The following is an 18,364-nucleotide window of genomic DNA, read 5'->3' on the forward strand; positions in this document are numbered from 1 at the left end:
CAAATAGAAAAATGTGATTTAATATTATCATTTAATATTTTTTCTAGAATCATATTGTGAATAGTTTGAAAGAGATGTCATTTTTTCCACTTAGTCATTCAACAAATTTCACAAATAATATTGTGGTAAGCATCACACCTAACTGCAATACTCATTCACCATTTTTACTCCTACTTATATACTATTGAAAAAAGCTAGAGAACAGTCACAAAATGAAACAGAACAAAAGAGAACATTGTCATGTGCCCAGTAAAACATGAGGATTCAAAATATATAACTAATTATTAGTTCAAGAAAGTGTGTGTGTGTGTGCATATATATAATATATATTAGTAGAAGAAATTATATTCATGATTGTCCATCTTGATTTTCTTTTATATTGTTCTTCCGTTCTCTGCTGCACATCTTATTTACTTTATTCTTTTTCCTCCTTTCAGCCCACCACCACCTCCAAACAGATTATAATTAAGAAAGGATATATTTATATATACATATGCAAATATATACATGCACATACATATACACAGACATACACACCCTTTCATTCCCCCATCACCCCCAACCAAGCAAGCTATAGTTAAGAAAAGATATATTTATGTATAGATATGTAGATATATACATACATACACAGACCCAAACATATACATATCCCACATAGACACGTTTTTCCTATCTATGCTGACTTTCATTAAATTCTGCTCCATAACTTGGCTTAATATTACTTAAACTTCCCCTACCCAGGGATCCTTCTTCCCTCACTCTTTGCTTCCCCAACCATCTATTCTCTTCCCACCTTATTTCTTTATAGATTTTGGAGGGTACTATACCCTTCATGGTATATGCTGTGTTGCCTATTAAACCCATTCCTGATGTGAATAGATTTTCAAAACTACAAGCCCTCTTCCCCGCTCTAATGCCTCTATGTTTATTCTTCCTCTGCACCTCATTTGTATAACATAATTAATATTTTTACCTTTACTCTGTCAATCTTTTTTTTTGTTTACTCTATTGTTGATTTAAATCTTAAACATAAAGCATACATTCCCATGTTAAAAAAAATTGTCCATGTTTAAACAGTTTGTCCATGTTGAGTTCTTTAAAAATGCTCTTTAATATGGGCTCTTATAAGTTAAATTTTCCATTAAGTTTGGGTTTGGTTGATAGAAAGTCCTGAAAATCTGTGAATTCGGTGAATGTCCTTTTTTTCTTGTAGAGGGCTGGAGCTCTGAAAAGGTGTACTTAAGATTCAGTATAGTTGATGAGATATTTCTCTCCCTCTCCCTCTCCTTTTCCCTATCTCTCTTCCTCTCCCTCTCTCTTTCCTTTTCCCTTTCCCTCTTCCTTTCTCCAGACTCCATCTTTCATTAGACACATGTCAGCTTACCTGCCTCTGTCACTTCACTCCCCCACTAAAAGCCCAAGGCCTCAGGCTGATCCCAAGACCCACCAGAGAGCTAGCCCACAATTACATTTTCTCATTGAAAATTATAGATAATTTTCTGGATATGATATTTTTGGCCTCAGGCCTAATTCTTTTGCTTGTCTGTAAATATAATTTCAAGACCTGTGGTCTTTTAATTGTAGCTGCTGATAAGTCTTGTACAATTCAAATTGTAGCTCCAATGTATTTGAATTGCTTTTTTCTTGTTTCCTGCAAAATTTTTTCTTTGATCTAGGGGTTTCAAAATTTGGCAATAATATTACTATGTGTTTTCCACAAAGGATCTCTTTGAAATGGTGATCAGTAGATTTTTTCCTATTTCTACTTTCCCCTCATGTTCTATCACTCCAGGACAATTTTCTAGGATTATTTCCTGCATTATTGTGTCAAGGTTCTCTTTTTGGTCACAATTTTCTGGCAGTCCAATTATTCTTATATTTTCTCCTCTTGTTCTGTTCTCCAGATCTATTCTTATGAGCTGTTTCACATTCTGTTGTATTTTCTCATTCATTATAATCTGTTTTGTTATTTCTTGGTCTCTCATAGCTTCATTGGCTTTCCCTTGCCCAACTCTGATTTTCAAAGTTATTTTCCTCTTTGAGACTCTGTATTTCCTTTTCTAATTAATTAATTTTTATATAACCACCTTTTTCTTGAATGGCTTTAATTTTTTTCCTTAGTTTTTATTCAATGTCTCTCACTTGATTTTTGAATTCTTTTTTGAGTTCTTCTATAAATTCTCTCTGGGCAGGGAGCCATTTCACTTTACTCTTTGGGGTAGAAACTTTTTTTTTTTTACTAAAGTGTCCACTAAAGATGAATTCCAGTCTTCCCTCTTTCCATGTGTTTCAATGGTGGAGTTCTTTCTCTTTTTAATAAAAAGCATCAGTGTAAGCACCTCTAATCATGGGATGGGGGGGAATGGTGCTTTAAGCTTCTTTTCAGCTCTCCACTCTGACCAGAAACCCCAAACCAAGAGCTTTATCTTCCTGGAAGTGCCCACAGCCAGCGATATTCCTGCCACCCTGCTACTGCACTCACCAGGTGTTGGTTCCTTCTCACTCAGGGCTATGTCTCAGCAGCACAGCTGGGCCTGGCATTCCCAATTAGCCAAGGTTCACACTTGTCTTCTGAAACTTAAATCCCAACTTGAGAAACAGTCCAGGAGGTGAAAGTCTCTGTCATTCCTGCTAATGTTCCAGCCACAACCAGCTTGCCCCAAGATTCCCCATTTGTTATTTCTGTGGAGCTAACCCAGAAGTAGTTGCACTTCACATGAGTTAACTCCAGCCTAGGGTCTTTCTTTAGATCTTCTTGAATTGTATCTGGAGGTCCCCTGGTCTTCTGTCCCAAGTTGTGTTGGTTTTTCACCAGACTATATTCATTCTGAAGTGCAAATTTGTTCTATTTCGGCGGGGGGGGGGGGGGGGGGGGGGGGGGGGGGGGGGGGGGGGGCAGGAATTAGGAGAGCTTGAAATTTACCAACCTATTCTCCCATCTTTCCAGAATCCTCCCCAATACATTTTTTAATACTGCAGATTTTACAATGTACATTTTTCCAGTCCAGTTTAGATTACAGACTCATCTCTATGGGGGAAAAATCAGAAAACCCAAAGTATCAGCTCCATAAAACTTACATAGAATGTGAATATGGAATCAGCAGAAAAAATGGAATTTTACAGAAAACAAGAAAGGAAAAAAGTAGGTATATGTGTCAGGAAACAAGTAACAAAAAGGGGAAATACCAATATCTCTCTGCTAGCTAAAGCAGGAGCTTTTAATTTCCTAGCTTTGAGTCTGCAAGTATTGTGACCTTTGAGCTTTTGGGGGAAATATAAGTTCAAAATAGAGACTGGGGCAATGGCACTGGAAAGAAGCCTAAGCCAGAAATTCTCTTACCTGTGTACAAAGGCATAGATATGAGAGAGGAATAAGAAACCCAATTTGGCTGAAGCACATGAAGAGATAGAGTAATATAATAATCCTGAATGCATACATTGGTGTACATTGTAAAGGGCTGAAGTGGCAATTTGAAAGAATCTGTATTTGTTCCTAGAGATGTTCAATAACCTCCTTTTCAAGGTATGAACAATGTAACTTACAGTGTAAAATAGAATATGAGTATATAAGATGTTTGAGTAAGATGATGTGATGATTTCTATCACAGAATCTCAAGAGTAGAAAGATATCTTAAAGTCAACTAATTCAATCCATACTTGAACAGTAATTTCATCTACAACATTCCTGACAAGCATAAGTGTTATTGGCCAAAACTTGAAACAAGGTGTTAACTCATTAGAGTTGATAGAAACAATGTTTGAGTTTACACCTTTGAGAATTCACACATTAGCTCATACAGTAAAGTTCACAAGTTTGGGAGATTCACAAGTCAGAAACCCACAATCCCACTCTCTCAGAGGAGGAGTCAACCTTTGGGTTCACACCTTTCAGAGATCATATATAAGGAGCTCCTGGAGTCAGAAGTAAGTCAGTTGCTGGAGATTTGGAAGAGGAGAGGCTGAGGTTGGCAGAGGCAGAAGCAAAAGCAAAGGACTAGCAACAAGAGCTCTCAGAACGAAGGAAAACTATCAGGGTTATTTTGGAAGAGACAATAAAAGATTGGATTTTAACTCCTGGCTGTATTTAAAGTGATTATTGATCTGAACTGAAACTAAGGCTGCCTCCAGAAAACCTCCCCAATAAACCTGTTCACACAGAGAACCATCATATTTTTAGAAAAGAAGAGAACACCATGCATAAGACTATAGTTGTGTATTATGAGATTGTCTGCTTAACCATGATCTGGAAATAGTGATTAGCATCATCAGTTTACCAATGACTAAAGTGATCAACCAAAAAGCCTGCCCTCTTTAATAATCTTGTAAATAACAGCTGACTTTTGGGGATGGAATAGTAAGAAGATGAAATGAATAAAAAAATGTTAACTTGTTCCATGTACATACACTCCCCCCTCAAAACTCCAAGCATCTACAAAATGCACCAGAATGCATCCTGATTGAGAAATGCAAGATAAATTAGAAGTATTTTTTTTAGCCCAGATCAGAATATGAAGATAGATGTATGGACACTTGGGATGAGATGTGGCTAGTGTGGGATATAGAGTGTTTAAGCACTGAGAGAGACTATGTACCAGGGCAAGAAGAGGCCCAGATCCAAAATAAAGGCACCTAAACTCGTGTAGAATGCAGAAACAAGTAGTAAATGACAGCTCTGTCATTAATTGCCTGGTTCCATACCATAGTTTTATAGCAGATTGACAAGGAGGCCTGAATCTAGGGTGACATTCCAAGTTGAGCAATATTGGGTCATGGATTTTGTACAAACTAGTCCTGCAACAAACAGCAGTTATGTGGCTCATACTCTACAAGTAGGCAAGGTTCTTAGTTCCAATCAATAGCCCAGCCTAAAGCTGACAGAGGAATAACCAAGGCAGGAATGTCAAACAAAGTGAAAGTCTACAATTCTGTTACTATGAACCAGCAGGGATTGCTAGTTGAAAAGTCATAATAATAGTGGCTGGGTCCAGCAGTAGTCCACTGAAACTCCAAATTGAACAAAGCCACAATCATGTTAGTCAAATACAAACCCATGCCAAGAACATTCAAAACTAAAAGGGAACATTGAGGACAGAAATAAAATTTTGCCCTGGATCAGACCACTTTGGAAGTACTGAAAACTTTCGGATCATAACTCAGTACCCCTAAGTAAGTAATAGCAGAACCAGGCTAGACTTTCTCTCCAGAAATATGCAGGACCTGGCTCTCACAAAAAGTCCATAAAATTCAGCAGTACTTGAGAAAAATGAGGAAGGAAAAAAGACTACTTTGGGAGCATTGAAAGCTTGCATATCCCTAACATAACATTTACATTCAGTCTCTTTAGTTTTTCTGGATACAGATGACATTTTCTATGCAAAGCCTATTGGGATTGCTCTGGATCACTGAACCACTGAGAAGAACCAAGTCCTTCATAGCTGATCATAACACATTCTTGCTGTTATTGTGTATGGTGCATTCCCTGGTCCTGCTTGTTTTGTTCAGCATCAGTTCATGTAAATCTTTCCAAGTCTTTCTAAAATGAGCTTGTTTATCATTTTTATAGAACAATAATATTCCATTATTTTCATAGACGACAACTTGTTCAGCCATTGTCCAATTCTTTGCTACCACAAAAAAAAAAAAAAAAAAAAAAAAAAAAGATGCTACAAACATGTGGGTCTTTTATGATTTCCTTGGGATACAGACACAGTAATGACACTGCTGGGTCAAAGGTTGTACACAGTTTTATAGCCCTTTGGGCATAGTTCCAGATTGCTCTCCAGAATGTTTGGATAATTTCACAACTCCACCAATAATGCAGTAGTGTCCCAGTTTTCCCACATACCCTCCAATATTTATGATTATCTTTTCCTATCATCTTAGCCAATCTGAGAGGTATGAGGTGGTACTTCAGAATAATTTTAATATATATTTCTATAATCAAAACTGATTTAGAGTATTTTTTCACATAACTGTAGATGGCTTTAATTCATCTGAAAATTGTTCATGTCCTTTGATAATTTAGCATTTGGGGAATGATTTGTATTCTTATAAATTTGAGACAATTCTTTATATATTTTAGAAATGAGACCTTTATCAGAAACACTGACTATAAAGATTTTTCCCAACTTTGTACTTCCCTTTTAATATTGTTTCTGTTGGTTTTGTTTGTGCAAAATTTTTTTAATTTGATATACTCAAAGTTGTCCATTTTGTCTTTCATAATGTTCTTTAGTTTTTCTTTGGTCATAAATTCCTCCCTTCTCCAAAGAGCTGATAGGTAAATTATTCCTTGTTATGGACTAGAACTCTGAACTTGAAATAAAGGATTCTTACAAGGTACTACGTCAGTGGAATTGATGAGACAATAGTTATCTGATTTAGCATGGTTCAGTATGATTGATTTAATCCTACAAGGAGATGTTATGGGCCAGAATTTGAAGCAAGGTACTAAGTGAAATTGAGGAGACGGTGGTTAAATCTAGTTTAGCATTGATTTAATCCTATAACAAATAATGGTTTCCTAGTGATAAAATGATTGGTTTATACTCAGTGTGGAGCTTATTGTTATGTCACAGTTCTCTTTAACTGTCCTGGCTCAGTTTCCCTGCACTAGTTTCCCTTATCTCAGTCTCCCTAACTATTCCCCTTAGTTGTAAACCTCCCCTTCTGGTCCATTAAGACTGGGACCATTTGCTCTAAGGTTATACATTGTTAGCAGGATAAACAAGAGAGTAGACCTCCTGATTCTTCCTGTTCTCAAGAATTACAATATCCCTCTAAAATATTCCAAGATACCTCACTGACATCTTTACCTCTGTGTATTCAGACATCCTGTCTCTGGGTTTTTAGGATTTATGGCCTCCCCCATCCTGACAGAAGTTTTCCCACACTTCTTACCCCTTCCTTTGTTTCTAAAAAGTATTTAAGAAGTTGGGTTTCTCCTATTCATTGCTGGAGGCTGGAGACTAGCTGCTGGCTTCTGGATGCTGGATGCTGGATTCATTGAGATGACAGTCTCCTCCAGCCCTGGGACCAACATGGATTCCTTGGTCCCAGTATATCTTTATCTCTGTCTGACTGGATAATTTGAGATGAGAGTCTGGCCCAGTCAATTATACTCTCCAATTAATAAAATATTAAAAAGCTCTCTAATCTCTCTCCTGCCTCAGTTTCTCCGGCATTACATTATAAACTAGAAGCCTCAGCCAGGGAGATTCAGAGATTGAGACAAGCAGATAGAAGACTGGAGGCTAAAGGCTGGAGCACAAACCCTTGGACTCAGACAGATTCATCCCATCTCACACCACCTTAGTGGAAGGCTCTCCTCCTTTGCTTCTCCACTGAAACCAAGACTCCAGAAGGCCTCCAGAAAACTAGCCAAGACCTAAGTGAAGTACATAGGATGTTGAAGGAGACAATAAAGGATTTAGACTTTAACACCTAGCTGTACTTGTGGTGAATACTGAACTGAAACAAAGGCTGCCTCCAGAGACCCCAAGAAAACCTCAACAGAGAACATTACATTTTAGAGAGAACATTACAATCCCTTGCTCTCCTAATTTGTTTATGGTATCATCCTTTATGCCCAAATCATGTACCCATTTTGACCTTATTTTGGTATGGGGTATGAGATATGTAAGTCTATGCTGAGTTTCTGACATATTATTTTCCAGTTTTCCCAGCAATTTTTTGTCAAATAGTAAATTCTTATTCTAGAACCTGGAATTTGGAGGTTTATCAAATAAAAAATTAGTTCTCTATTCCACTAGAGTTCTGGTTCTTAGCCAGTACCAAATGGTTTTAATGACTGCTGCTTTATAATATAGTTTTAGATTTGGGAAACCAGCTTTTGATTCTGTGAACTTTGAAAAGTCCCCTCAGCATTTGAAGCTGTTTGCAGTAGTAAGCCATGCCTGGTGAGCAGCCTAAACTATTTGTGTATGCATATGTTTGTATATGTACATTGTGTGCATATGCATCCATATCATAGATTCATATTTACATACACAAGCACACACAGAAGTATATGATATTGATATTATTTGATTGCCTATGGGACTCAAGTATAATATAATTTCCCTTTTTATCTTTTTTTTTTGTTTGCTTGTCTGAAATCATGTTTGCTATCCTTTCATGTTTGCTACATCTTCTTTATTGAATTCACCTGAAACATAACAATTTTTTTTCAATACTCTCATTTTAAGGTCTATGCAAATCATTATATTTTGAGTGTGTTTCTTTTAAACACCATATGGTTGGATTCTACTTTCTAATCCAATCTGCTATCCTCTTCAGTTAGATGGCTGAATCCATCTCATTCAGTTGCACAGTTTTGATTATTTATTGTGTAATTCTTTCCATCATAGCCTCTTTATTTTTTTCTTTTTGCTTCTTGACCACACTCTTTACAAAGAAGAAAAAAAGTGGAGAAAGAAAAATAATGTGATTAACATTGATGACCTGTAATTGATGTTTCACAGCTTCTTCTTTTCCCCTCACCCAGAATGATCATCAATTCTTACTCTTTCTTTCCTTTATGATTTATCCTCCAAACCTGAAGTTTGCTTTACTTTATTGCTTTTCATTTCCCCAATCTACTTATCCTCCCACATAAGTTCCTGGTTCTTTTTCCTCTATTGAAATGTAACTCCTGTTTCAAAGAGACAATTGCGTGGAACTCTGCCCATTGGTGAAGATCAATATTCCATGTTTCCATTAAGACCAAGTTGGTGAGGCTTAGAAAGAGGGGGGATTCTGGTCTTCTGCTTTCTAGCTTCCAAAAAGGTACATTCTTCAGGTCCCTGTGTGGTGGGTGAAAGATGAAAATGCCTAAAGAAACAATGGTTCTATCTTCCAAGCATATCAATTTATTGAGTAATACATGCCAATTACCTAACCCTAATTGGGTTTGGGACTAGGCCCATTCTTGGGTGAGGACTATTTATTTTTATTTAAGGCTGGATCCTGAATACAGACTTACATAATAAAAACAATTAAAACAATACAACATCAGATAATCTGATTTCTAATTAGATGAAATATTAGGGAACTTTCCAAGTTGGAATGAAAAGAGTAAACAGATACAATTCTATGAAAATAGAAAAAGAAGTGTCCCACTTCCCAGCAAGTGCCTATGACCAATCAAAGGAATATGGAAACAATAAATTATTGATTATAATCAGGCCAGTTGTCAATTAAGACATGTAGGTTGCTAGATGTACAATCTCGAGAAAACACCTTGACTTAGTCTTTAGATCTGACTGGGTTTCTGGTCAGCATAACCTGGATGTTTAGTTAAGTGTCTCCATATAATAGGTAAAGGTGATCCAGCTTCCCAAACACTTTTAAACAATACAATGTGATTTTCTCCCAATTGCTGCAGTTGAATAAAGATAATTAGCTATTCATAAACAACAAATTCCTTTCTCACAAGACAGAAGTTGAACTAGAACGATAATAATAGAAAAGGAACTGAAAACTCCAGAATTAAGTTACAAGAGAGAATCAGTGTGGTTCACTCAATTCCCACAATTAACCACTTACTATTAATTCCTTCGATTCCATCATTTGGAGATAGAAATATTCTAGGAAGAAGCCAACATATACAGGATCAAACTCTTCAATCATGTCCCTATTTCCAGCTTATTACTTTAGAGAATTTAGGAAATTAATTGCTCCTAAAATAAGGTCTTATACTCTCTCTTGCATGAGCTGAATTATCTCTCTTCCAATACATATTTTGTAAAATATGTGACATTCCTTCTCTGTTAAAGGGCAATAATCAGGAGTTCAGCTTGAATCTAAAAAATACTTCCCCCAGACTAATATTTAATAAATGGGTAATATTTAGAGAGGCATCTAGATATACTTTCTGCTTTGCAAAAAGGTGGGAAGAAGCAATTGTAAAGATATCTATTTGATATATAAAGATATCTATTCTTGCCACCTCATAAGTCACGTAGACAAGATTCATATGGGTATAAGACAGTCCTCCCCATACCCCACACCTATAAAAATATAGGAATTTAATTATCTTATACCCCTTCCCAATTACCCAAATGTAGTTTCCTTTCTAAATTTATCTTGATTCCTGTGTTTGCATTCTACTAAACTCTGATCTTTTCATTATAAATGCTTAAAAGTCTTTTACTCCATTGTAGGGGAATCATGGAGGAGGGGGGGAAAGGAAATAGGGAGGAAGAGTAATACTCATATTCCAAGATATCCTTTCATAGTGTTAGATGGAAAGTCTTTTGTGACTTAACTGTAATTCATTAGAATTTAAACTCTCTCTTTCTAGCTGATGGCAGTTTTTCAGTGATGTGAAGGCTCTGGATTTGGGTTATGTTGTTCCTGAAAGGGGTCTCTTTTAGGAATTGTGAACTTCTATTTTTACTTTTGACTACTAGTTCTAAAAGATCTGAGATGTTTTCATGTATTTTTTTTTCTGGAAACATGTTATCTAAGCTTATTTTAAGAATCTCTAGAGTCTCCATATTAAGCCATGTGGGTACTTAATTAGTTGAAAAAGGAAGATATTTGATAGCAATTCCAGTGGAATAGAAATATGAACCCAACTGCCACATAACTTGCCTCCAGAGCAGGCAAAGCCAGACCAACTGGAGTAACAAGTCTCTCCCTAAAAAAAGACAGAAGCATGTGATAGGTAAGACACATCACCACTATCACATTTACCACCATTTTCCTTCAGACAAATAAATGTTAAAAAGAAAGAGATAATTAGAAACTTTGGAGAGTAATTTAGGTGGAATGATGTAATCAGAGTGAGAGTATAGGAGATTGAGAAGAGAGGAAGTAGAGGCAAATACTGAGGAAAACATTCTCAAGGAGTTTAATCACAAAAGACAGAAGAAATATAGGATGATAGTTAATGGGGATAGAAGAATCAAGTCAGTTTTTTGAGACTGGGGAAACATAAGAATGTCTATAGGCAATCAGGAAAAGATTGAAGATTAGTGACAATATAGGATTACAAAAGGGGTTGAGATGAGTTGAGATGGAATGGCATCAGTCGTTCAGGTAGAAGAATTTGCCTTAGTAAAGGAATGAGAAAAGAGTAAAGGAAAAGATAGTAGCAGAAAGCATCTGAATGATATGAGATAAGAAGAGTGAGTTCCCAAGAATGGCCCCAGAGTCAAGGTTTTCATCTGAGAGAGTGAAAGGAAAAGAAACCACAGACATTTGAGGAGAGGATGAACAAAAAAAAAAAAAAAAGATTTAGAAATAGTGATCTGATGAGAGATATAGAAAAATTGCCTAGCAGCAGTGAAAAAGCAAGTTGAGTCCTTGTGACAAATCTGAAGTAGACTCAGTCAGAGAGGTTACATGATTACACTTTGGAGGAGTCCTCTACTATCTCAGAGTGTTATTCCACAGTCTCTTTGAACTATTCTACCTCAGTTTCCCTGCACTAGTTTCCCTTATTGTCCTGACTGAGTTTCCCTGAATTGTTCTGTCTCAGTCTCCTTAACTGTTCTGCCTCAATCCCCTTAGTTGTAAAACTCCCCTTCTGGTCCATTAAGACTGAGGACCATTTGCTCTAAGCCAGATATCTTAGTTTGGTATTTTAAAAAGAGGGGTCCTCAGACTACGGCCCATGAGCCATATGAGGCAGCTGAGGACGTTTATCCCCCAGGGCTATGAAGTTTCTTTATTTAAAGGCCCACAAAACAAAGTTTTTGTTTTTACTATAGTCCGGCCCTCCAACAAAGAGACAGTGAAATGGTCCCCTATTTAAAAAGTTTGAGGACCCCTGCTCTAAGGTTATAAATTATCAATGTAAGACTCAAGATAAGGAGAAGATCAGACTTCCTGACTCCTAATTCCTTCTGTCCTCAAGAATTTATGACACCATCCCTCTAAAAAATTCTAAAAGATAAGACTATCCCAGATACCTCATTGACATCTTTACTTCTGTTTATTCAGACATACTGAATCCGGCTTTTAGTAAGAATTTATAGCCACCCCCCATCCTGACAGAACCAAATGGGTTTGTGAAGAAGTTTCCCGTTTCTGTTCCCTTCTTTGTTTGTAAAAAAGGTATATAAGGATTTGGGATTCTCCCATTCATCGCTGGATACTTTGAGACGAGAGTCCTGTCCAGTCAATTATGCTCTCCAATTAATAAAATATTAAAAACTCTCTAATCTCTCTCCTGCCTCAGTTTCTCTGGCATTACATTTTGGAGGTCCCACAGAGATATTAGAAACTGAGAATGGCAGTAGAGATTAGAGACTTCTGGATCTCCGCCTTGGGCCATGGGACAGCTAGAGATCTGAGTTCTTGCCCTGGAGAGGCTAGCCCTCTGGATTTGTTTCCAGAATCTCCCCGGAAGAAAGTGGTTTTCAGTTGCTGCCATGCCCAACAGTAGACATCTTCATATTCGGCTTTTGGGAGGGTAAGTTTTTTTTATTTTATGTCCATTTTAGGACTCTGTTCTGGTTAATTCTGTTCTGTATTTTATGTCCATTTTTTAAGGCTCTGTTCTGGTTATTCTGGTCTGTTTGCTAGTGATCTGTATTCTTAGAATAATATATACTGATGGGTATCAAAATTCTGAGACGGATATTTTTCTGGGACGCTGGGAAATATCCTCTGGATATCTTATGTGTTATATGTTTGTTTAATGTTGTAACTGTGTAGTCTGTGTGTTTTGTGTCTTGTTTGCCTAGCTTGTTGCTTAGGTTTTAAGAACTGTGATTGAGAAATTTTGCAATTGGATATAAAGGACAGAAAAGATTAGATTATTCTGTCAAGAGAAAAAAAAGTAGTATTTAAAGATAGTAGGAGTTCTCCCCTGGTGGTATAAGGCTATCTGTTAACTCAGCCACCTTATCATGGGAAACTCTACTTCAAAAACAATAACTCCACTTGAATGTCTTCTTAGTCATTTTTCTGAGACATTTAAACATCATGATTAAGGAATTTGGGAATTGGTTATTTGAAAATTTGCTTGTGATTTTAAACATTTTAACCTGTCGTACTAATTTGTAAGTAAATGGAACTTGGCCATTTTAAACTGACAGGAAACTTTTTCCTTGAAGCAGTTTTCAGATCCTGCTAGAGTAGAGGGCAGTAAAGCCTTATCTAATTGAAACTCAGGCAGGAAAAACATTTAATTAAGAATTTGGGGATGATTCTGAAAATTGTGAGAAATGATTTTGCTATAGCCTTTGCATGCTAGATTCGTTTATTCTGAGTATAAGATCTTGGAATTTATTTGAATATTGATACCTTTATTACTAAAGAAGAAAGGAAAGAAACAATAAAATGCAAACTTAGCCTGGGTTGGGCCATAAAAGCTCTGCCTGGACAGATAAGAGAGACGATAATTGCTGTCAGACTAACACTGGCAGAAAGAAAAAAACAGCTTTTGTAAAAACCCTGCATTTAGTTTGGTTCGGAGTTTATTACCTTCTGAAACATATTGAGTTATTTGTTAACATAAGTTACACTTTAAATCCAGTTCTGCTGTACATGTGTGGGTTTTGTGAGAGAGTGTGGTTATAGTGGCTATTCACTATATAGTGTGAATCTTACAAGTTTTGAAGGAAAAAGGAAAGAGGAATGCAGGTGATTTAGGAAGGATTGACTTGTAAGAGCAATTAAAGGTTTGCATGGTTTTAGGAAGTAAGAGAAAAGCTTTTGGGAGTAGGAAGAAGAAAAAGGTGGGGGAGGGAGAAATGGGAAAGGATCCTTTGTCTTCAAAGATATTCAACTTACCCACCCACCCCCACTGCTTTCTGCTACTTTAGCAATGAAGAAAAGTTGGAGAATGTTTAAGTATGTAGCAAGAGAGAGAGAGAAAGTTGGGAAATTGGTAGACTTGGGAAGAAACTTGATATTGGGAGAAAGTAAAATAAACTTCTGGGCTAAATCTTGAGAAGGATTCCTGTGTAGAAAATTGAATGGAGAAACAGGAGGGAAGTTTTTGTCTAAGGGTGCAGGAGTGGGGCTAGGGTGGCCACATGCAATCCTCTTCTCCCCTCACCCCCCTGAGTGTGTTACAGCCTTTTTTTTTTTTCAAATTACTGCCAGTTACTATGATTTAAATGGACAGACTTACTTTTAGGTTAATTGACTATTTGTTTCTTGATACATAATGGTTTTCTTGTTTGAAGAATATGGTCATAAATGTAATCCATACTTTGGTAGGATTATTTCTAAAAGTTTAATTGCTATTTTAAAAAAAAAACTTCTTGAATTCTTTTATATGGAATTGGGTATTCTGTACAAGTTTAAATTGATTGTATTGGGTCATCCTGAAGTTATTTAAAGGGCCTCTGAAAATAATAGTTTTTTTTTCCTTTGTCCTTTTGAAAATGTTTCTGTTATGGACAATATGCAATTTGGGATATTTTTCTATGTATTGGGTATTTTAAAAGCAAAATGATTTGTATGTATAATGTTCACTTATGTAATATCTACTTAGATATGATAATTGTTCTAAGTTGCAAACTTATTGGGATAATTTCTTATTACTATAAGGTTATGGTAAATGTTTAGAATTTATCAGAAATATGATTAATGGAATTTTTTGTTATTGGAGGTAAAATTTCTTGGGCTTATAGTTTTAGTAAATGCTATTTGGGAGTTTTAAAGCTCCACCCTCTGACAGTTAGTGGGAGAATTGATTGGAATAAAACTGGGTTAAAGCTATTTTATCCTGTATGTGCCGAACATTGAGTTTTGATTGCTTATGTTAGGTTATAATTATGTTCTTATATTTTTTCCTTCTGTAACTGATTTCTATGATCAGAGTAATGGTCAATAGAACTGTTAATGCAATTCAATTATATCCTACCTTGCTGTTTCCAATCTGGTTATAAGTAATCATTGTATCCTAAAGGCTTGGGCAACTAAGTATTTAGCCTACTCATCTGTTTGTTACTGGATATTTGTGTCTTGTTTTTTAAGGTTTCTACATGATAAGAGGACAATTGGCAGAGGTCTGTTAAGACTTGAGACTGCAGCCATTTGCCTGTCCTGTAAAGCAAACTCATCTCTTCACATAGGGAGCTGCTGGCCAATCTATTTTGGCCTCCTCATATTTTGCAGCAGTCTGGTGAACCATCTTTCTATCTCAGACTATTCTAACCTTTGTTTGCAGATTTATGGTTTTTTTTTTCTTCTAGATTTTGGTCAAATTACAGATGTTGACTTGCTTCTGGGACCTAGATCAGCTCTGATCAGCTTTGTCAGCATGGCATATCCACTCTCTGCATGGAATGAGAACCTTCTACTCAGCCTGTAGCGGTTTTTAAATGAGACCATGGACTGGACCCTGGACTGATATGAGGGACTTTGGGAATGGTTCATGACTGACTGTTAAACCTTGCTTGGATCGTCTATTACTGTGTGTTAAAGATTTGGGATGGGGTTTATTAAAACTGTGTAATTATTGCTGTTATGTCTGAGGGATTTTTAGGAAATGCTATTGTACTAGTCTGGTATGTATAGGGATTTTGATTCGCTCTTGGGATTTATATGTGGAATGGTCATTTGATAATTCCTTTCCATGAAGAAAAAAAAAAGGAAGAGATAGAACATTGGGGAAACTGATATATTTTTCTCAAAATACCTGAAAAAATGGGAACCCCTAGATCCTATTAACTTTGCCTTAGGCACTTCGGCCCCCACCCCCTATCTCACTAGTTCAGACTGAATTTGGAAGTCTTTTAAACAGTCCTTTTTTTCACTTTTATTATGCATTAGCTTTGGAATCCTTTATTCTGTTGGAATTGTCCTGGCAGACTCAGTTTTGGGGATTATTTTTTAGGAACAACCAGAAATCAGACATCTGTCTTGGGACTGGCAGTCTCTCTGATTTGTTTTTTCCATTCCTGTAACCCTAGTTCATTAATTAGTATTTCAGCATTTTAAAGGACCTTGTAGTTTGATATCAGGCATCTAAAAGTTTGTAGTTTGCCTGCCTTGGTGGTCTAACTGTGCATAATCTTCTCAGAAATCTGATCCTTTCTGCAACCCTGTCTGTTCCTCTGGGTGGGGACAGGTGAAGCCACTCCAAACCTTACCCTTCTCCCCTGGAGAGCGTTGCCCCTCTGAATGGGCCTTGAGCCCTTGAACCCTGCTGCTCTGTAAGCAGAAACTGAGTTAAGTGCATAAATGACTGCAGACCACCTAACTCACAGTGAATTGTTCATCTCAAACTGGACTTCCTGGCTAAGATGGTACTCTAAAACCGTAGGGCACTTGACCTACTATTTTTGCAAAAGAGAGGCCTGTGTGCTGCCCTAAACGAGGAATGCTGTTTTTATGCTAATAACTCTGGGGTGATCAGGGAAAGTCTGGCCCTGGTTCATAAGAATCTTGAGTCTAGACGACTGGAGCTGGGGCAGGGAAGGAACTGGTACCAGTCATTATTTAATTCTTCCCTGTGGCTAGCAACCCTTATTACAACCCTCATGGGACCCTTGCATCTCCTTCTCTTGCCCTTGCCATAGGTCCTTGCATCTTCTCTAATCTTGTCTGCCTCATCTGCTCCCAGGTGGAATCCGTCAAAATTATGGTGCTAAAATCTCCTGGGTATCAAGAGGAAGGTGATTCAAAGATTTGATGCCACAGTCTCTTTGAACTATTCTATCTCAGTTTCCCTGCACTAGTTTCCTTTATTGTCCTGACTGAGTTTCCCTGAATTGTTCTATCTCAGTTTCCTTAACTGTTCTGCCTCAATCCCCTTAGTTGTAAACCCCCTCCACCTCTGGTCTATTAAGACTGAGGACCATTTGCTCTAAGGTTATAAATTGTCAATGTGAGACTCAAGATAAGGGGGAGATCAGACTTCCTGACTCCTAACTCCTTCTGTCCTCAAGAATTTATGACATCATCCCTCTAAAATATTCCAAAAAATAAGACTATCCCAGATACCTCATTGACATCTTTACTTCTGTTTATTCAGACATCCTGAATCCGGCTTTTAGTAAGAATTTATAGCCTCCCCCCCATCTGACAGAACCAAGTGGGTTTGTGAAGAAGTTTCCCGCTTCTGTCCCCTTCTTTATTTGTAAAAACGGTATATAAGGATTTGGGATTCTCCCATTCATCGCTGGATACTTTGAGACAAGAGTCCTGTCCAGTCAATTATGCTCTCCAATTAATAAAATATTAAAAACTTTCTAATCTCTCTCCTGCCTCAGTTTCTCTGGCATTACAAGAGGTTACTATCTCTACAGAGAAATGCATTTTCTGACTCCTACCTAGTTTCCACCTGGTGTTTTTCAATTTCTTTAATTACAGAGCTTAAAATAAGTATTTAAACTTATGATACTATTTATATTATTTCCTTTCTACATTGGAATACTGCTGATTATTTTTGTTTTTTTTTATTCTGAGTAAACCTAAAAAGATATAGAAATCTAATCTGTACCTAAAGGAAACTGACTCTGACTTGAGCATTTTTTCTTAGTACTCTAACCTTGTTTTTTCTGGTTTGGTTCCTCACTTTTTGATACACACACACACACACACACACACACACACACATACACACACACACACACTTTAAGACTTTATGGAAAATGACATTCTCTATGGGTTTTCATGGAATGTAAAATGGGAAACTCCCATAATACACTTAACTTACAAGGTTGTCATGAAGAAACTGCTTTCTAAACTTTTAACATGCTATATAAATGATGAAATATCAGTAATAGTAATAATACTAGTACTGATATTTCTGAACCTACATAAAAATAAATATTAAATAGGACCACCATACTGAGAGTCTTCCCTACCTTGTTTTGTGTGACCAAGAATAGAGAGCCATGTCTTTAGAGTTTGGAAATACCCATTTCACCTAATTTTCATGAATATTTTTTCCTTTTTTTTAGACAGTGACATTTTACCAAAGGATTGACTATGAAGCTGTAAATAATTACAACCAACTCCAGTAAGTAGAATTTATTTTTTAAGAAAAAGAAAAAAGAAAAAACCTAGCTGTATTGGTTAGACTTAGCTTAAACATGCCATTCATATTTTAAAAAAAAAACTATAAACATAATTTGATTCAAGTAATATTTGCACACAGGAACAACTTGCCTTGACTAAAAATGAAACTTCATATGACTTTTTTTTATGTTTACATGGTCTTTTTTTTAAAATAATGAGTAGTAACCAATTGATGCTTTCATTCTATTTATAAATGAGGCGTTAGAATCCTAAGGAAAATGCATGAAGAAGACATTCTCAGAAGATATTCATCTAAAGGAGGGACCATTTGGGGGTATACTTAAACTAACTAAATTTACAATCATATTTCCTGAAAATAATTCTAAGACTTTAATAATCATTGGAACCCTCATGTGAATCCTTTCTAAACATC

The 18,364-nt window shown here is 36.5% G+C and overlaps 1 protein-coding gene across 1 annotated transcript in view; it reads left to right on the plus strand.

Annotated features, from left to right (window-relative positions):
• The window catches only part of LOC116423369 (cation channel sperm-associated protein subunit epsilon-like), a 135,726-nt gene that overhangs the window by 81,749 nt on the left and 35,613 nt on the right, over positions 1–18,364 (plus strand). The window contains exon 12 of the mRNA XM_031966984.1: positions 17,874–17,932. Coding sequence (XP_031822844.1) covers positions 17,874–17,932 — 59 coding nt within the window. The remainder of the gene's footprint in view (positions 1–17,873; positions 17,933–18,364) is intronic.

Source organism: Sarcophilus harrisii, chromosome 4 (genome assembly GCF_902635505.1).
Source record: "Sarcophilus harrisii chromosome 4, mSarHar1.11, whole genome shotgun sequence".
NCBI lineage: Eukaryota > Metazoa > Chordata > Mammalia > Dasyuromorphia > Dasyuridae > Sarcophilus > Sarcophilus harrisii.